The sequence below is a fragment of the Anastrepha obliqua genome, chromosome 1, assembly GCF_027943255.1.
Source record: "Anastrepha obliqua isolate idAnaObli1 chromosome 1, idAnaObli1_1.0, whole genome shotgun sequence".
Classification (NCBI taxonomy): domain Eukaryota; kingdom Metazoa; phylum Arthropoda; class Insecta; order Diptera; family Tephritidae; genus Anastrepha; species Anastrepha obliqua.
In genome coordinates this window covers 37,407,085-37,429,069 of record NC_072892.1, presented here as the reverse complement: position 1 = coordinate 37,429,069, position 21,985 = coordinate 37,407,085, and the positions used below count along the sequence as shown (strand labels likewise).

The 21,985-nt window shown below is 38.7% G+C and overlaps 1 protein-coding gene across 1 annotated transcript in view; it reads right to left on the bottom strand.

Annotated features, from left to right (window-relative positions):
- Nucleotides 1–585: 585 nt before the first annotated feature.
- Nucleotides 586–21,985, bottom strand: part of LOC129235973 (uncharacterized protein DDB_G0288805) — a 33,845-nt gene continuing 12,445 nt past the window's right edge. The window contains exons 2-6 of the mRNA XM_054870076.1: nt 11,342–12,043; nt 9,361–9,518; nt 9,160–9,273; nt 909–958; nt 586–654 (exon numbers count right to left, since the gene is read on the bottom strand). Coding sequence (XP_054726051.1) covers nt 644–654; nt 909–958; nt 9,160–9,273; nt 9,361–9,518; nt 11,342–11,980 — 972 coding nt within the window. The 5' untranslated portion in view covers nt 11,981–12,043 and the 3' untranslated portion in view covers nt 586–643. The remainder of the gene's footprint in view (nt 655–908; nt 959–9,159; nt 9,274–9,360; nt 9,519–11,341; nt 12,044–21,985) is intronic.

Sequence of the window (21,985 nt, the reverse complement as noted above, 5' to 3'; positions counted from 1 at the left end):
TTCGAATGTATACTCGTATGTGTGTAACTCTGTTGATTTATCACATCAATTTCTGATGAAAATATGGAAAATTATTTTTTTTGCAAAAATAACAATTTATTGCAACAAAATGGATTGCATGTTGACAAACTAGCGAGCACATACGCGTATACATATACAGGGTGGTCCATCTAACATATGGAATTTAATTATTATAATTTTTTTATTATGAAAATTGCAAAAAATACAATTTGGACTGGTTGCTACTCCTAAAGGATATTAGAACTTAAACTAATTCGACTATAAATAAATGGGGCAGCATATTTCTCAATGCATTTTGTTATTTTCTATTCTTGTTTTTTTTCTTTGTTTTCTTTTGATAGGAAGAACTAAACCGTGCCATTTAATATTTTTATTCAACTGACTTCTACGTCTGGCCTTTGAATAACCCATTCTGTCGACCAAATTTTTCAGCATATTTTCGCGAGTTTCGACGCTTACCTCACCAATGACGACTTTTATTTCCCGTTTCAACTTTTAAATCGTCTCTGAATTGTTGGCGTAACTACTTTTTCCTTAATAACGGTAACGGAGTCAAATAGCAGCTTCTGGACGACCAGTTGACACCACCATTTTGGCGAATTATGCGATTCGATTAAATATTTCACTGCTTTGCTGAAGCGCAAAACGACTCATTTTGCAAATGTTTAACTATAACTTAAATTTCTCACACATTACGAAAGCTTGATCAACCACACTGTACATATTTGTTTTTATATTATTTATATATATTTACATAAAAAAGTGAATGTCTATTGTGCGAATATTATTTAGCTTATTTTTTCGTCTCTCCTTTCGTTAAATATCGTCAGTATAGGGTGATATGCTGTTGAAGCTCAATGGACAATGACTATGCAAAATTTGCTTACAATTCTCCAGCCGTAGGTAGGGCAAGTGGCGTTTGTCATACTCCTTTAACCTGAAAAAAGTGGAAATTTGTATGAAAAGCAAATAAGATTTTACTAATTTAATAGGCAAATATGGTATTTATTTAAAAATTTGTAAAACATGTGAACAAAAGAGAAATTGTATAAAATTTGTGACCCACTTCTCGTCATAGTTCATTTATTGCATGTCAAGTAGACAAATTCAACCTTGAAAACTTAAAATTGCAGCATTTTTTAGATTAATTTGAAACGCATTTTTCTTATTTTCTTTGTATTTATCCTTTATATTCCTAATAAAAACTACTCTATCAAAGTTTTTGTAACTTTAAAGAAATTCCAAAGCCATGGCAAAACCTTCACCTAACAAAGAATATATATTTAAGTGTGATGAAATAACAAATCAACTTAAACAAATAACAGTTACAATTTTATACCTTTACATTGTAGTCTTCATTATCATGTCTGCAAACTGTAAGCAGCAGAAAAGAGGGTTTTGTCGTTTTGGTGAGCTGGACGGTGAAACGCCAAAGCACAGCCTCTACGAATCTGCAGCTATCCCAGGACGATTACTCACTCATTTAGATGGTGTTATTCTACATCCATTGGTAATATGGAGCAAAACAAGTCAAGTGATCAAATTCATTGGAAGGCTCGCGCTCAACCACCATAGACCATATCATAGGTGCTCCTGCGTCAATAAAACGCACTACAATTTTATGTTTCATCAGTGTGTAAGTCGCAAAAATTCCACAATAACTAATTTACAACTCCAAATGCTTTCTCAGGTATCTAATAAAGTAGAAAGATAGATACTGAATCTCGATCTCGCCTCTCGCTGAGGCGTAAGAAATTGTTTCGCTTTTTTCTTTTTCTTTTGTGTTTTAAATAACAATGAGTTGATTTGACTGCTTTGTTTTCCAATAGGAACTTGGACGATATTTAGACTTGAAATTGAAATTTGAAAAGGTCAAGCCAAGGAGCACCAGGAGATTTGGTGGCTCCTAAAACACTGAGGCTAAAAATCCCATTGTATTTAAAACTCTGGAAAGGGGGTAGATAGTCAAGGAGGGATGTAGAAAAGTATCAGAGAAAGAGATAGGAAAGAATAGAGTCAGAGATAGAGATAGTTAGTCCTGTGAGAATTTTTCAGATTCTTTGGCAAATCTGTAAATATACTCCAGTTTTAGAGAACGAATGTTACTCATTCTCGTGACATCGGAACCCAAAACTCGTAACCGTGCTCTAGCAACGGCAGGACACTCACAGGGAAAGTGTTCTGTGCTATCCGCCTTCTCGAATTATGACAGGCACATTGGGTCCTCAATGATTCCAATGGTGGTCATATGCTGACCCCATGGGTGGTGTCCTGTAATGACACCGACCATCAACGGAATGTCTTTCCTTCCAAGTTTTAGTAGAAAGTTTGACAGTTTTCTGTTTGGACTTGTCACAAAACACTTTGCAGTTCTGCAGCGTTCTAAAGCGGACCATCGCTCTTTATGTATATTGCCTACATAATCGCTGATCCAATTCTTGATTCCTGCGGAACTGATTCCGATTAGTGACTCTGGCCCTTGTGGGGGAACCGCTGATCCACAGTTAGCCAAGTCATCGGCAATTTCGATTCCTTGAACACCGGAGTGTCCCGGAACCCATATAAGGACAAGCCTGTTTTGTCTTGCGACAGAATTAAGCTTGTTCTTACACCCTTGAACAATTTTTGAGGTTTCCTTCGCGTTATCCGGGGTCTTCAGTACAGCCTAACTGTCACTGAAAACTACAATCTGTTTCCCGCTCAATCTCCTCTCGATTATCCATTCGGCTACTTTCAGGAACTTCCGTTGGAAAACAGTTGCCATTTCCCCCATAGCATAGTGATACTTATTACTATCGCTCATTCTTGGACTCATCGGTAAAGAAAATATCCCTCAAACCTCTCTGCATGCATTCTGGATTGCTCCATTGTTCACGCAATGGAAATCTGAAATCAAATTTCCTTCCAAATGAAACTGTGGGTATCAGGTCTAAAGACGACCAAAAACAGTGGACATCGCTCAGATAGCAACTTAAAGATTTCTCTGTGTCCCGAAGTTCCGTCTTCGTGCCAGAAACCATATTTATGGAGTCTACACATTGCTTTTATTGCTTCCTGTTGTATCTTAAGGTCCAGGGGAAGCAAATCAACCATATCATTTAGGGCATCACCACAGGTTGTACTCATGGCATATTTAGACTTACAACATGGATACACAACCTATTTGAAATTTTACTATTTCGTATTATTATTATTACTTAATTATTTTGGTCTATAGAGAGAAGTCTTACAGTCTAATGCAATTAGTCACATTTAGCGCAAAAACTTTATTAGGTATTTTGCCGAGGGACCTACGGTTTTATGTCAACTTCAATTGGCAAATGATTTTTAAGAGAAGCTTATTGCTAACAGAAGTAACCAAAGGCGTTAGCCATTTCCTACAAGAGGAGAAAAAAAAATATTCTATAAATCAGTGATGTATATCCACACTAAAGCTTCTAGCAGTAATAGGATTAGCTATATTTATAAAGGGTGGTTAAGTTTCAAGGGCCGGTATTGATTTTCAATAAAATATAATTTTTTTAGGAAACTATTACCAACGTCCAACAGTGTCAAATCACATGTTCTTGACGGCCAATTGACATCACCGAGACGTGAGATTATTCGGCCATCAAATTTTTCGCGCAAAAGAGCCATTGTTTCGATAGCTGTGTGACAAGTGGCACCGTCCTGTTAAAACCACATATCGTCCACATCCATATCTTCCAATTCGGACCATAAAAAGTTCGTTATCATCTCACGATAACTAACACTATTCACAGTAACTGCCTGACCGGCCTCATTTTGAAAAAAATACGGCCCAAAGATGCCGCCGGCCCATAAACCGCACCAAACAGTCCCTCTTTGTGGGTGCATTGGTTTTTCGACAATCACTCTTGGATTATCATCCGCCCAAATGCGGCAATTCTACTTATTGACGAATCCACTGAGGTATTGCAGCCGCTTCTCGCGCAGTGTTCGGCTCAATCGCATCAATTGAAATAACACCAACTTGGTCCCAGCAAGTACATAGCATAACCTTCGCAGCATGAATATTCCGCCGAGGCGACGACGTGGAAGCATAACCGGGCAGTCCCGATGACTTTGGATTGCTGTATTGAATCCTTTTTTCATCACCCGTCATGATGCGATGAAGAAACCTTTCCTTTTTTGCCGCTGGAGCAGTTGTTCACAGGCGAAAAAACGACGTTCAACATCCCTTGGTTTTATTGCATAAGGAACCCAAGTCCCCTGTTTCTGAGTCATTCTTAAAGCATGCAATCGCTTGATGGGTTACTCCTAATACTGAAGCAAGCTCTTCTTGCGCTTGACATCCTCACTGAGCAATGCCTCCAACTCAGCGTCTTCGAAGGTTTTTGGCCTTCCTTTACGTGGACGGTCGTCAACATTAAAATTACCGTCTTTGAAGCGACGGAACCCATCTCGGCATGTTGTTTCACTTAAAGCAGCATCTCCATAAACTTTTTGTAGCGCTCGATGCGCTTCAGCCGCCGTTTTCTTCGAATGAAAGAGGAAAATCAACACTTCCTGCAAATGACGATTATTCGGCACAAAATCAGACATTTTCACAAAACCAAAAGCATATGATACCAAAACGAAATCACTAATGTGTCGAAGCAGTTTGTTTACCATATGTCTAAGCTTGTTTTATGACGTTTAGGTTATGTTAGAATCGACTAGCACGACTGCTGGCGGCATCTATTGACAAACAGCGGGTACTTAGTTCCGCACCTAATCCTTCTGAAGCTGCATTAGACGAAAATTAAAGTGACCATAAGGTGTGCCTTTCCTTTACAAAAATTGTGTTTTATGCGCAAGCGCAGATGTAGGCATCAACTAGTGTCTACTGTACCAATAAATTCACGACCCATTTAAAAACGACCGCATCAGTCCTTATAAATTAAAAAAAAAAAAATATATATATATATACATATGTATATATATAATACCCAGCTTCTCGTACAACAAAATTTGCCTTATGAGCCAATTTAAAGTGCATTTGATAAATTTTTAATTGCGCTCACAACAAGCAGATTGATGCAATGATTATGCTGCAGTAATCGGTGCCACTGGGGTTACTTGTAATGGCGCAACAACAAACACACTACCAAAAAAATACAGAAAACAGAAAAAATTCCAAAAACGAAGAAGCAGCATAAAACCTTGAAATTCTTCAATGCATAAAATTTCGTACGAATTCGAGAATTACACAGTTATATCTCTTCGATGTCGGAGTAACAGATAGCTGAACGAATGACGGTCGCTGAGTATAATTTGCATTGCACTGTAGCCGCGCTGTCCGCAGGCAGCAGGAGTTGTAAGTCTCACATAGCAGTTACGTGTTGAATTGTGTTGTGCTAAGTTGAGTGGCTGTCGAACTTAAGAGCTTTCATCCCCCGCATCACTGGCCGCTCCCTATGCCCTTCCTACTTCGCGCTATCGCCTCGACATAGTAGGAATGGCCACACACTTTGCTGTTAATACTTTACGCTTTTTCGTCCTTGCCCTGTTGAGCTGTCATTAAATTAAAATAAATTGGCTTAAATTGAAAATAAAGCGTTGCACAAAAATTCACTTTATGTAGGGGTATATCCACATTTTACGATGCCAACGACGAATTCGCAAAATGTTGATCAGAGGAGGAGGAGGGGAGGAGGAGAATGCGCTTAACAGATTCCAGTGTATTTTTGTATTCATATATTTTCGATAAATTTGTATGTATATATATACGCATATATGTGTGTATGTGTGTGTGCCATACATTGGATACTTAAGCCGAAGTGTGAGTTGTAGTGGTGTTGCTGCTTTTCCAGCAAGAGGAAATGCCTGTACTTCACACCCACTTTGTACTGCTTCCTTGCATACACACGGTTTATTTACATCAGTATGAGTGCATATGACGAGTTTTATTGAACAAGTAACTGTGAATGCAATATGGAGTTGGAATCGACTCTTACACTAAATAGTTGGCAACTTAATTCTTAAACGCTAAGTGGACCTAGTTTGTAATGCTAGATTTCACCTTTTAAAGGTTCAATAAAACTTTTGGCTGATCTGATTTGAATTTCTTGTCCATAAATTTCGGTAAATACTTAACACTATTGCAAGCCACTATTGCGGAGAGTGGAAGTTTTTACCATCAAAATTGAGAACTGTTTCATAAAGGTTCAGAAAAATCTAGAAATGAAAGAATTAAAAAAAAGCTTTCATGCAAAGTAAATGCATGTTTTTGTAATGCAACCCCGAGTTACAAGTTTTTATTATTTAATTATTTATTTTTTAATTTAATTACTTTTTTATACAAATATAGTTAATTTTAAAGCAAGAACCATAGTAATCGAATTTTCTGATGTTGCACAAAATTTATAAAAATTATTCAAATTTTTATAAAAATTTCAAATATTTTAATCAGGATTTGGAAAAAATTTTAAGACGTAATTTTATAATCCATTCTAATTTGGAGAATATAAAAACTTGTCAATATGTAGTGCCCTTACAATAATTTCGGAGGTGTATATAAGTAATAATTGATGTGCAAATTTCCCATTCCCTGCATTACATACAAAAGTACAAGGTAGTTATCTACATATGTACATACTCATACTACATATAACTTCTGCTCAAATATGAACGAGACGTTATCAATAAAACAGTCCGCGGATGGCATATGGCAAAAATAAATTTTTTGTTTTTTGGTAGGACTGTTATAAGCCTACATGGCAAATTTCAGCGTGATATGTCACGTAGTTTGTTTTCTGTGCTACTGTAAACAAGTCAAGCTCGAGTGTGTTCTTCGAATTTAACGATGGAAATTCAAGTTGAACAAAGAATTTGTTTGAAATTTTGTTATTCCAACAAAATTTCGGCTTCAGACGCCTTAAGAATGTTGCAGACAACCTATGGGGACTCTGCTCTATCGCGTGCACGTGTTTTCCAGTGGTACAAATCGTTCAAAGAGGGCCGTACATCGGTTGAAAACTTGCCTCATGAACGTCGTCCAGCAACATCAGTAAACGATGAAAATCGCACAAATCGCAAAATCGGTTAACACTGAATATTATTTAAACGTTTTAAAGCGTTTGCGCGAGAACATTCGTCTTAAAAGGAAGGAATTGTGGGACAACAAGTCATGGTTCTGGCATCACGATAATGCACCAGCTCACACATCACGTCTTGTTCGCGATTATGTGAACAAAAATAATGTTAATATCGTTCCGCAAGCACCGTATTCGCCTGATATGGCTCCATGTGACTTTTTCCTGTTTCCCAAGCTCAAGTTGCCGCTCCGTGGAAAACATTTTGAGACAATTGAAGTCATAAAAGAGAATTCGAAGAACACACTCGAGGATGACTTGTTTACAGTAGTACAGAAAACAAACTATGTGACATATCACGCTGAAATTTGCCATGTAAGCTTATAACAGTCCTACCAAAAAACAAAAAATTTATTTTTGCCATATGTCATCCGCGGACCGTTTTATTGATAACGTCTCGTTCTTATTTGAGCAGAAGTACAAGTCTATTCGAAGTCATATTGGATTAAGTTTTTATTTTAAAAAGTTCTCATAGTCGCTGTCGTGCAAAATTAAAAAAAAAAATTATGAAAATATTTCTCCGTATTTCATTAGAAAACATTCAAAGTTAAGAATTTAAATGGTGAACATTGCCGCTATAGATTTTGAACGGCAAGATTTTTGAGCCAACTCTTTTAGGTTTACATAAAATTGGCAATTATATTTCCATCTTTAAAAGAATCATATATTTGAAGATGTGATTCTTTTTTTCCCCTTGTTCACTTCACTCGGGAGCATAGGGCCTCGACAAGACTCAGTATTATGTTGGTTTCGTTAATCTAATGTGCTTTCTGGTAGGGTAGGTGATGCAATTAAGGAAGCTTTTTTTGATACGAATTAATTTTTTCTGATTTTTGCTGCTCATTGCGGTTTTATGTTCATTTTTATATTTGAATAATATTACAAAAAGAGATGACGAACAAATTACTTCTTTTTTCTTGTAATAGAAATCAATATGTACTTATAAAAAATAAAAATAATTTTTTTTTTGTATCAAAATTTTCAAAAAACATATCTGCAGTGCAGTCCGAATATCCCGGACGAAGTACCAATCAAATGACGAAAGAATATAAAATATCTGACCGTAGCATCCGCCGCACACTGAAAAATGATCTCAAAGTCAAGCCTTACTAAATCCAAAAGGCGCATGATCTGACACCAAAGCAGCAACAAGTCAGACTTGGGAGAGCGAAGGACTTGTTTCGCTTGGCCGAAATCGGTCAATTTCCGAACATTCTGATGAGAAAATTTTTAAAATTGAGCAACTCGTAAACTCCAAAAATGATTTGACTGATCTTCATACGCGAATTTAAGTCATCGATTAGCCAGCACCCGCCACAGGTAATGTTTTGGGCTACTGTAACCGCAGATGGGCGCTCTCCAGTCGTTTCCATCGAGCCTGGCATCAAGGAAAATGCGCAATATTATCGGGAAAGTATTCTGGAGGTTGCTTTGAAGCCGTGGATACCCGAATATTTCGGTGGCAGACCATGGGCGTTTCAACAGGACTCGGAACCGCCTCACAAAGCTCGAGTGAACCAGGAATGGCTAAAAAACAACGTTTCGAATTTCATAACGTCCACACGATGGCTCTACAATTCACCAGACGCGGATCCGATGGATTATTCTCTTTGGGCTATTTTGGAGACCAAGGTCCGAAGTAAAAGATTCACCAGTCTCGAGGCGCTGAAAAAAGCCATTGTCCGCGAGTGAACCAAAATACCTGCAAGTCACATTAGGGCAGCTTGCGATTCGATTCTGGACCGTCTCAAGGCCATAGTCAAGGCAAAAGGTGATTATATCGAGTAAAAGTAAATTGATTCTTACTTTTGTATTATTTTCAAAATTTTTTTTACTATGAATTAAATAAAAGAAATTTTCCAAATTTATGGCCTTTTTAATTGGTTACACTTCGAGTGCCGGACCCTGTAGATATCGCTTTCATTTTTGGCACAGCGTAAAGAAAAGCTTGTGGTAATGTGGCGTGCATATCTAACACCTTTTTTTTTTTTTGTTTTTGCTTATGTCATTATTGAGGATAGTGAACGATAGTTCATTTACTTACGTAAAAATCAGTTTCAGCATTTTGAAAAGCATGCCACCGCTGATATTTGAGTTCACATCTAAAGCGGCTGTGCAATAGGACTTCAGAATACAGGCTTGTCCATCTAAGCCATGTCTAAGGAATAAAATGAAATGAGAAAATATGTGCTACAAATTCTAGAACCAACTTTAGTCTCAAACTATTTTGCATGCGTGTGCTTACCCATCAAGGACATCCACCAATGAATGTAGTACATCACGTTTGAAGAATGGGCGACGTGATTCATCGGGACCGGGAAAAGGGAAATTAACACGGAATCCGTACCCATAAGCCCAAAGGGTATTCGTCTTCAAAATGTTATTTTTACCATTCGTACGCCACTTAAGTGTGTGGAAGAAAAAATTAGAAATGTGAAGAAAACACAGATATGTAAATAAAATAGGAATTGCTAAAATGAGCCGAACAATCTAGTTAGTATAAATAATCTCAGCCTACAGCTCAAAAATAATACAATCTTTCTATTTAATATTATGTAGTAAAATGTGATGAAAACTCTAAGTGGAGGAGCGAGTCAGAAAGAACTAAGCAACATTGTATGTCTGCAGGAAGATCCTGGGTTGCGCATGGAGCCTATCGGCCCAGTTATCGCCCAGTTGGCGCTTGTTGGGGAAATACTCTTCTACGAAATATTGCTCTCATCATTGGCCGCGAATAAGAATAAAGGATACTCAAGAAGGCAACAAAGCATTTGCTGTCGTGGGAGCTATGAAGACTACATCGGCAGCTGCGCTCTACACCATACAGCGTATGTCACCAGTGCAGTTCAAAGCCCTGAACACAGCATACTTCAGCGAGACTTTATATAAGTATATGACAGATTTCGTGATAACTTGCCTGATCTTCGAAAGGCCTGATAAAGGTACTATAAGTATAAAAATTAATGTATGGCGCAAGATTTTGAATATGACAAAGGCACAAAAACAGTTCTCATATCTACGGATGATTCCAGAATGGAAAACGTGGTTGAGCGGCGGTAATCCCCTATGAACTGGGGATTCGCAGGTTTTTAGGCATAAATCTTCGCCTTGCGCAGAGATACACTTTTAGATCGACTGGCAAAAAATTTCATAAGGATATTTTTTCGTAAAACACAGATTTATTGGCTGTTGTAGATTGTGGAAGAGCCAAGGAAGTTTGGAAATGAATGAGAAAGTTGTGCATCCCAATCGAGGTCTAATACGCGAAGGTGTGAGAGGTAAAAAATAACTAGTGAAAAAAGCACTTAATCGGACAAAGCACTTGCTGTAGATTGCTTAGCTCACTGAAAGTAATTAAATGATCACTTGAGCTTCATGTCTACAAACTAGCAAACGGGCCACATGGGGGCGGCCTATGGTCATAATAGAAATAACTGATGGTGCGCTGCGTGCATCTTGTTTAGGCGATTAGGATAGTATAGAGCGTTTTCTCCGCCGCTGTCCGACTTTCGCTAGTCTTGAATAGTATATTTTTAGACCAGCTCCATTCTCTTTCACTAGACAAACTGCTCAGATTCTCAAAAAATTTGAGATGTTTTCAGAGAAGTAATGAATTCTCATATCACCTGTCCCCTCTATATCTTAAATGCTCTCTCCTGATCTTGAATAAAACGGGCAATATTGCCTGTGTGCTTAGCGAACATTTTTGGCCATCTGTAATTCCATTCAGCAGACTAGCCGAGGATGCAAACTCTAGAATTGGAGAAACCTTGTGTAAATCACATTAAATCAACTCCTAAAATAAAACAGCCAAGACAACAGTCCACAGACTCCTGACAACACACTCAATTAAACTGAGCCTCACAATGGATAAGGCGTGGCAAGCTTCAGGGGCTGAACTCGGATTACTCAATAAATTTGTGACCAGCATTCGATCAGCTCAAATTCGAACTACGCAGAGAAGAAAAGTGTCAAGGTTTGATGCCGGCCATTGATAAAGAACCGAAAAGAATACTTCAGTTCACCGAAAGGACAACAAGGAATGCACTTTGGCATTGACTCTGGTTAGTAAAATTAGGGCTCAATAATCGAAACTATATATGTTACCACCATCGCCTCATACAATCCATGCAGTGTGATATATTTTTGTGGCTAATTGAACCCAAATAAATTCACAAGCATACACTCACTCGTTCACAAATTATGTATAGAACTATGCTACTTACCGACATACGAGAACCTTTGGCAAATTGCAGATACCGCTTGCCGCGTCGCAGTACGCGTTCATCGCCCACCGCCTGCAACAATCCTTTCTCTTCGGCCACGGCTGCAATTGCCCTCTGATGACGGGGCAACGTTCTGAAAGAGCTTTGCGCTGCGTTTGAGAGGGGCACCTTGCCGCTGTAACTGTTGGGCCTTTCGATGTGCACGTTGATATGGCTATTGTTGTTATTGCTCAAACTAATGTCAACCACTGAGTCTAATTCGGTGATTTTGCTGGAGTCATGACGGTGATTCTCCCGCATTTCATCATTTTTTATACTGCGTTCGTCATTATCATCGGTTCGGAGATTTCTTCCTCCGCTGGCGCTCCTATAACTGCTGATACTTGCATCTTCTTCACGATTACTGCTACTATCATTTGTAGTCACTGCAATTGAGTTGCCATTGTTGTAATTAACATCGTCAAATGCGGTCACGATCATATCCTGTGTGGCGCATTTGTTGTCACTTCTAATATTATTTGCCGCTACATTATTTTGGTTGTCATTGTTGGTAGACAAATTAGTCGCCTTCGTTTTATTGCAGCTCACCCCACCTTTGCTGCTCACCAAAAAAATCAAAGCAATCATTGGCAGCCACATAATTAATATATTGCCTTATTTACGATTTGAGCACCACCGGCAATGATTTGGGCTTTGCTGAGCCTGCAATTAAGTAACATTCATAATTTTTAAGAAAGGAAGAATATTGAAACATAATCGTCTTAAAATATGTAAGTCGCTACACCTCAGAAAATTTAATATATTCACATAAAAAAATTTTAAAAGTGACGGAGAGTGAAAGTGAAAAGCTTGAAAGCTAAACTGTGATCCTCTGTAGCTGCATTATTTTATATATAATTTTTTCTAGTTTGAAAATGATCAACGCATACTAAAGCAACTATAAAAGAAGCAGCAACTTTTCTTTCGAATGTTGTATTACTCGTTTCTGCAAAAAATCAGTAATGTCGTACAATTTGGTTTCTACACCCGCGCTACTCGTGCGCCAGGTAATTATAATTTTATTCACATAGCTGTTGTATGTAACAGTATATTTGGAATTTTGCCAAGTTTTGATAATTTAATTTTGAAAGTGAAACTTCTTAGGTGTCGATGGACGCGCGAGAATGGAGAGTAAAAGTTCAAGGCCATGCAACGTTTTGGGCATTTTCGTTCCGCGAGAGAGAAAAAAGATATAACGTAGAGGAAAAGGAGAGAGAGAGCTATACCTTATATATATCTTAGATACACGTTAGGCTATTTTTCCTGAGTTCTTCCTTGTGGCTGCTAATTTCTAGTGAGAAATAACACTGCCTACTTTTTGGCGCTTGTTTGTTGGTGCAAACATGTAGGAAATATATTTTTGGTGCCTACTGTTTGGGGCGTTTTTAAGTCCCAATTTTTTGGCGTTTTTTTTTCGTGCTTACTTTTTGGCACTTATTTCCGTGTCCTGGCTAGTGCTTGTGCGTACTATAAAGTGCTATCCGTCCCGGCCTCGGATTTATTGGTATTGCCTTGCGGTAATTTGTGCCGTTGCTGTGGTCCTGGAATCGCTGCGTTTGTGCGGGTGATAAACGGTCGGAATAGTGCGCGTTGTTGCCACGATTTGTGTCCGCTGTTTGCCTACACCGGTTGACCCTTCTCCGTTTTTTGTAAATTTTGTCTATTTGTATTCTCTGCAAATGTTGTGAATGTATTTCTCTTTCTCTCTTTCTCTCTATCTCATTCTCTCTCGGCTCTCTCCCTCTTTCTTTGTCTGCCTTGAAAGTTTCACTTCTGTCATGTGTACTACGCTACACGCACTTTTTTTTTGATATTTAATTTTAATAATTATTTTATGAAAATTGTAGTTCACTGTCCTATAAAAAACACATAAATCAAACTTACAAATTATGTGCAAAATTAACAAAACATGCGACAAGATTTCTGACAATTTTTTCCACTAACGATTTTGCGTGTTTTCTTCATAAAAAATTTCGCATATTGTCAGGAAAAAAAATTATTAGAAATACTCGAAAATTGTCTGCCATTTAAACTTACATTTTATTACACTAAAATTTAATGGGCTATAAAACTTCGTACCCACTTTTTTTTTAATTCCGATTAAAAATTTAAAAATGTTAATGAAATTTTAATGAAAAATTGGTTACATTGGTTTTATAAATATTTCGGAAGCTTTGAAAATTGGATTCATATGATTTTTGTTATAGAATGAACTATATTTTTATAAAAAAAATTATTTAAATAATTACTCTGCACTACCTATTATTAACTCCTTAGTCTTTTCTTATATGCACCCCGTTACAAAAATGTAAAAACACCAGTATTTTTTTTTTTTAATTTATTTCATACCAGAACAAATTGTTGCAAAATTTTATCAAAACTTTAAACTTTTTAACCAGAATGCTTAGAATTTTTTCTGGGATGATAAAATAGCATTGTTGTCCTAAAATTCAATGGGCTAAAAATACATACCTAGAAAACTTAAAAAATGCTTCTTAAAAAGCTGAAAGTTTTGATGCAATCTTTAAGAATTGCGTACATGGTTTCAAACTTTGCATTATATGATTTTTGTTGTAGTATGAAATATAATTTGATTTCAAAAAATAGTGGTGGCTTTATAATTTTGTAACGGAATGGTCCTGACGGCATCATTCCTGCACAACTGCAGAAATCTGTGGAGGTATCATGCCGTTGGTTGAGCCCTATCTATGCGAGCTGCGTACCCAGGGGCTATATACCGAGATCATGGAGGGCCGTGAGGGTTGTTTTTATACTCAAGGCAGGCAAGAGCTCGCATGTCTCCCTTAAGGACTTCAGGCCAATCAGTCTCTCATCTTTTTTGCTGAAAACCCTTGAGAGACTGATTGACCTGCGCATAAGAAGCGAAATTCCTCGGGGTCGGTTGTCGCATACCCAACATGTTTATTGCAAGGCTAGATCGGTGGAATTTGCCCTGCACACGGAGCTTGCGGTGGGCGCCTTCCTCGACATTGAGGGGGCTTTTAACAACGTCCTCACGGAGGCAATCAGCATGCCTCAGCGTAAACTGGGGGTCAAAACCGACCTTATCAGATTTATCTATAAAATGCTTGGCTACAGAACTGTCGCGGCAGAATGGGGCGGCATCTCCATCCATCGGCAGATGAGTAGGGGCACTCCGCAAGACAGTGTTCTCTCGCCTTTCCTCTGGGTTGTTGTCGTAAGTGACTTGCTAGAGAAACTGGTGTAAGGGGGCTGCAGGGTGGTTGCCTACGCGGATGACGTGGCAATAATCGTTAGTTAGATGGGCAACAGATTGCGGCCTGTCGGTGAATCCTATTAAGGCGGAGCTCGTCCTATTTACGAGGAAATATAAAATACCCAGAGCTCAACTTCCTTCACTTGGGGGCGCTCCTCTGATGCTTTCTGACAAGGTGAAGTACCTAGGTATTATCCTGACAGCAAACTTACATTGAAGCCCAATATTGAGGGAAGAGTGAGGAAGACAACAATCGCCTTGTATGGGTGCAAGGGCGCGATTGGCAAAAGATGGGGCCTTTTGCCTAGAGTTGTTTTTTGGTTATATAATACTATTGGCTACATAATGTACTATTATCTTGTTATATGGAGTCAAAGTCTGGTGGAACTCACTACAGAAGACGACACTGATGAAGAAGCTGGAGAGAGTTCAGAGGTCGGCACTCATTGGAATCAGTGGAGCGCTTCGAACGACTCATACTCTTGCGCTCAACGCAATTTTAAATGTGGTACCCGTAGACATCGCAGGCAGAATTGCCGCTACACGTACCGCAATCAGGCTGAGGGGCTCGAGCTATAAACTCAACCTCACTTATGCGCACTCAAGCATGCTTAGAAACTTCGAGTTCATCCCTCTGTCAACGATCGGTGTATACCCTCGTTCAGTCCAACCGGAACCTTCTCCACTCATATTCCCTCAAGGGAAGAGTGGACGAAGGGCAACACTTGGGGACAGGGCCTGGTGAACTTGTTTACGGATGGATCGAAGTTGGAAGGAAAGGTTGGCGGAGGAGTCTTTTGTGAGGAGCTTCCGATCAGACTCAAATTTAGGTTACCGGACCACTGCAGTGTGTTCCAGGCAAAGGTAGCCGCAATGAAGGAGGCAGCTGATTGGCTGCTCACATGCGTACTAACAGTCAAGAAAGTAGATATTTACTCCGACAACCAAGCGTCAATAAGGCCCTCGAGTCTATGACGGTGCATTCGGAATTGGCCAAGGAATGCTTGACCTCACTTTCGACTGCGTCTGAATTCTTTGGCATAAGCCTCATCTGGGTTCCTGGTCACAGCGGCGTTGCAGGAAACTGTGAGACGGATAAGCTGGCCAGACAAGGGACAAGTGAGGTGATTTCCCCGCGAAGAGAGAGAATTTGGTTCCCCTGACTACCTACGATCTGCGCCAACGCAGCGAGCGCTGGGCAAGTACACAAACGTGTAAGGTCGCGAAATCCTTCTGGCCACGTGTGGAGCGGAGACGCTCGTGCGAGCTTCTGAGGCTGACAAAATATCAGGAATGCATGCTGTGAGACTTGGAATCACCTTGAGTCCTTTTTGCATCCCTGCATCCCATCGGTATTTTTCCCTTTCACCTCACCTCCTTAAAATGGTATCACAAAGGACGAATCCTTTTCTTCGTCCAAGTGTGATCATTCCTTGGGCAACCATACCAACCTAACCCTAACCTAACGGAGTGTACATATATGAGAAGAAATCATAGAGGTACGACTTAATACTAGTTAGGGTAAATACATATACCAAAGGGAGTTAAATTATCCACGACCATCTGTCCGTGCGCACTATAACTCGAGCAAAAATGTATATATTCCAATGAAACTTAATGCATATATTACTCTTCATCCAAGGTAGGTTGGTATTAAAAATTAGCGAAATCGAAGAATAGCATTGCCTAACTCCGATAGAACTAAAAATAAATAAAAAATAAAAAAAGTAATACCTTTTCCAGAAATTAAGCAAAATTACTGAAATAATGAACGCAAAAACAGAAAACCGTTGCAAGTAAAATTAAAAAAAGGGCGGTAACGCGACTACTTGTGGCAAATGTGTGTATCTCTATAAAGACTTAACAAAACTCGCCTAAGCTCAGGACGTGTTGCTCCCCACCTCAGTTAGATTCGACGTATGTAAATATCAGGTCAGTCCATAAATTCGTGCGTTTTTTAAAGGTGGTTTTAAAATTAATAAAAAAGATGTTAAAGTATTTATTAATCAATAATATATTTTCGTTCATTGTTTACAATGTCTTCCCAACGTTTGGGCAAATTTTTAATTCCCTGCTTAAAAAATCTTTTGTCCTTGGAGTTAAAATACGCTTCGATATCCCTTTTTATTGCTTCTTTTGAGGAGTAGTTCTTGTTACTCATATAGGATTGAAGTCCACGGAAAAGGTGATAATCACAAGGTGTATGTATGGAGAGTATGGTGGATGCGGCATGAGCTCCCATCCGAGCTCGTTCAGCTTGCCCAATGTTTGCCTTGCGGTATGAGGTCTTGCGTTGTCGTGGTGAAACAAAACGTTGCATCCATTCACTAAAGACGGTCGATTTTTGATAAGTGCGTCATTCAGGTTTGATAGCAGATTGTTTGATAGCTAATCAGCAGTTATCGTCTGGTTTGGTTCCAGCACTTATCGTCTGGCCGGTTCCAATACCGGCCATATCCCACCAAATAGACAGGAGAATCTTCTTGGGGTGAAGGCCATCTCTAGGGGTCGGTTCTGGTGTTTCATCTTTATCTAACCATTGGCGTTTGCGAACAGGATTATTGTAAAGGACCCATTTAACATCACCAGTAACGATACGGTTCAAAAAACTTTCATTTTCAAGCCGTTGTAGCAGCTGAGAACTCACATTCACTCTCTGCTGAAGTTTGGCGACGAAAAGTCTATGCGGAACCCATTTTCCCAGCTTTCAAACCTTTCCCAACTGAACCAGGTGCCTGTGAACTGTTCCATGCGATGACTTTAACCTCTGAGCTATCATATCGACTGTAAAATTGGGCTCAGCTTCCACGAGTTCGAGCAAGGCGTCGTAGTTAAAGACTTTAGGACGATCAGCGCGCGGGGCATCCTCCACGTCGCAGTTACCACTTTGGAATTTTGAAAACCACTTTGAGCAGTCCTTACCCTCACGGTATCCTCTCCGTGAACAGTGTTTATTTCTGCAGCAGCAGTTGCATTTTTACCACTTTTATAAACAAAATACAAAATATGCCTCTTATATGCGTTCGAAGATTCCATTTTATGTTTTAACAACACGTGCTTCTATCCGCGATTAAAATCACTTGTTGAATGCAAAATACTGGGTTGCCCATATTCGACGGACCCATGTCTCTTTGGGCCCATTCCAATCGACGAGGCTCGTCCGCAGGCAACAACCTTTGCGTCAATTGAATCTTATACGGGAATAAATGCAAATCAATGCGGATAATTCGTTGTAAAGTGGTCCGAGCAATGCCCAACTGCTGAGAACGGCGATTTTGGGATATCCTTGGTGACGTCTAACACTGGCCCGTACAAAAGCAATATTCTCATTAGATCACCTTGGTCGGTTTTGATTTGGCCTCTTTGGATTAGAAAGAGCATCACCAGTCGAAAACCTTTCGTACAAACGTTTAATGGTGTTCTTAGAAGGCGCACTTTTCACATTATTTAATTTTTTATACGCACGTTGAGTTTTCACAATTGATTGAATTTACCATTTCTTCACTTGTTTCATAAAATTTCAGTTAATTCTGAAAATTATTAACATTGGATCACTATAACATATAGCACACCTCGACTATTGAAAATGAGGAAATTTTCGAATACCGTTACTCGATGGGTAGGAACCAATACGATTAGACAGAGGTCGCGATTGATCTAGAAGGCTCCAACTAAGCGCGATCGACTTGTCTCCAAAAAAAAAAAATTTGCAAATCGGAGCACAGTGTAATTTAAGAGGAGAGATAGCTGTAAAATTTCGAAAAAAACTCTCTTTTCATAAAATGTTAATATAGCGTTTTTCAATAGGTGCGCTTCAACTTTTTTCTGATAGGGAGGGCGAACGACGCAATTTTTTTTATTTTTCGCTTGTCATTTGTAAACTTCATTAGTATACATTTCATCATGGAACGCTACACACTTGAGCAACGATTGCAAATCGTGCAAATTTTTTATGAAAATAATCGTTCTGTTGCTGCTACTTTAAGACTACTTTTTTCCAAAAAATCATCTTCAGTGATGAAGCTCACATTTGGCTCAATGGCTTTGTCAACAAGCAAAATATGCGTTACTGGGCAGAAAGCAATCCACACGTGATTCATGAGGCACCGTTGCATCCCGAAAAAATCACTGTTTGGTGCGGTTTACATGCCGGCGGCGTAATTGGCCCATATTTTTTCGTTGACGAGAACGATCGCCACGTTACTGTGAATGGAAATCGATAACGCGCCATGATAAACGATTATTTTTGGCCACAATTGAATGGTATGGACTTAGACGACATGTGGTTTCAACAGGACGGGGCCACAAGCCACACAGCACACGCTACAATTGATTTGTTGAAGAGTAAGTTCGATGAGAGCATTATTTCCAGAAATGGACCGGTCGAATGGCCGCCGCGCTCATGTGATTTGACGCCTCTAGACTATTTTCTTTGGGGTTATGTGAAGCCATTGGTCTACAGTAACAAGCCGGCGACGATTTGTGAGCTCAGAGCCAATATTGCACGCGAAATTGCTGGAATTTCGGCCGATTTATGCAAAAGAGTGGTCGAAAATTGGGTTCAACGATTGGACTTCGTAAAACGTGCACGCGGTGGTCATGCAAAAGAAATCGAATTTTACACTTAAATGTATATGTTCAAACTCGATAATGAAAAAAAATTAGTTAAAAAAGTCTAACCGTTTGTGTTTTATTCAAAAAAAAAGTTGAAGCGCTCTTACTGAAAAACGCTTTATAATCCTTAAGAATATGTCAAAAAATTTTTAGAACGTAAATTTAAGTATTTCTTTTACGAGTATTATAGATCGTCAACCGTGACGACTCTATTCTTTTCGTTCGAGCGCTGGGAGAGGTATAGTTACGTTGCCGCCTTTAAATGCGTTTTTCTCAAAACTATATTTTTCGGATTGGCGTACACGATAACTCGAAAAGTTATTGACCGATCTTCCTGAAATTCTGCCCCATCTTTTTTATGATATTACTTTCTATGTGAATTTACAAGTTTTCGAAAATATAATAATTAAATATAAAATCATTTTTTCGAAGCAAAAATAGTAGGAAAATTCGCCCCAAAATTCATTTTTTTTTAGCATTTTGTTCCGCGAATTTTTTTTTTCATTTGTTTTTAATTCATATAGCAATTATGACATTAATAAACAAACAAATTTTTGGATTTTTGTATTCGGGTCACTGACGCCGATGCTACAATGCCCGCCGATTGAGAAGCCCCGCTGCGACCTTCCTGGAAGAATTGAGTGTACATCCGCCATTTTAAATGATTAAAAAAATATGTATAATAGCATTTATTAATTTATAAATAAACTGTATGCCATTTTTGAAAAATAATATATATTGAGTTCTTCATTTTAAATAATTTTAATGAAAATCAGGGAAAATATGGCCGTTTACAGGTATCTGTCCCCCTAAAGCACCCACCAAATGCCTAACATTTATTCAATCTCCGTGGTTACATTCTCATACTACGAATAACTGACATTACAATTGCTGATATTTTGATTGTTTGGCTGGCCTTGTGCTAACACACATACATGCTTGTATGGCCTTCTATTGTGCTGTTGATGCTTCGCGACCTATTTATTTACTCGCTTTAGCCATGTTAATTAAATATTTCAGCGCCAGCATAAAATTACATTCACCAAAATTGTGGCAACACCAAAGGCGAAAATCTAAGCAAAAAAATTGAAATTATAAACCAAACATATGTCTATGTATGTATGTATGTATGTGTGGGTACATATATAGAAGGGTAAGGCTAACTACAACTGCAGCAACAATAACTACAGTGGCATACCACAAAAATAATGAGCAACATAATTCTTGGTAAGAGCAACAGAGCAACAGCAGCAACAACAATAATGCGAGCAGTGGTAATGGCAGCAAATGCAAAAGCAATAACAAAAAGGTGCGCACACTCGTAATAACCGCTCGCAATAAAAAAGAAAATACTTACTATATACGTACATACACACATACATATAAACAAATGCAATGCATTCAAAATGAGATCATTGCAACGCCACCAACCACCCCCTGGCCACACTCAACCAAATTCACAGCTGCTAGACCGACTAACCTATTTTGCAGCCAATGCAGTCACCTAACTAACTAACGTTTCCGTCTCCGTTGCCGTTCTCGTTGCCACTGGCAATGGAATAGCAAATAGCGACAACAACAAAAACAATTGTTAGCGTTAGCGCTACTACATTTGGCGTTGACGGCAACTTGAGTGCGAAAAATGCATCATATTTGATAAATTGTTGCAATTTGTCGCGTCTACAGACGGGTTGCATAAGTTGGTTTTGTTGTTGCAACATGCATTTACTTGCTGTTATTGCCCTTTACGCTTGTTTTGTTAGTGCTTTGTTCTTTTTTTTGTTTTTTGTTAGATTGCATTCTACGCGCACGCGGTAATTAGCAATTTTCGTACGCTAACGTACACTCGTACATATACACACACACGCAGGCACCATCACTTACAACACTACACTTTGTTGCACTCGGTTGGCGCAATTTTTCACTTCACTTTTCGTATTAATTTGCTCGTTACGACAAAGGTGATGATGTTGGCATTTAGTTTTTGTTATTGTGCTGATGCTGATGGTGGACGTGGATGTAGAGGTGAAGGTGGTAGTGGCGGTGGTAATTTTGTTGATGTTTGCTTTATTACAATTATTTTAGCTGCCTTAATCCATGCTGTTGTTGTTGTTAAAATAGTTGTATTTTATGAAAGTTTATTCTAACTATTCTTATTAGAATCTGCGGAGGTCGTGGACGTCACTATTTTTTATCTAAATTTAGCACTATGCTTCTTCTTGCAGCATCTTCAGACAGCAATAAAATTTAGAACGCAAATGATATTGAAATTATAGCTGAGTAATATGTAGATACAGATGCAAACAGCAAACAGGTGAGCCTCTTCGTTGTTTCGGGAAGTGATTTGTATACCAGGAGTTCCAAAGTATGCCTATATATGTGTGTACATACGAAGAAAAGCTTTAGTGCGAAGGGTTTGAAATGTCAGGCGTTAAAGGGTTACATGGGTTTCGTGGGTTCAAAACCTTGATTTTTTTTGGCTTATTACAACAACATCTCAAGAATATTATGTTAAATTTTCAAGTCGATCCGTATAATAGTTTCGGAGATACAGCCTTTGGAAGGTGTGCGCTCCAAGCCACTTTTATTGTTACTCAAAACTTTAAACGCGTTTTTCTCTGAACCGTGTTTTCAAAGTCGGTTGTCAAATGTTCTCGAAAACTACTCAACCGATCTTGATAAAATTTTACACAGGTGTTCGAGATACAATTTACTCGTGCTTGGACGAGGAATTTCGTTTTTTTTTTTCAATT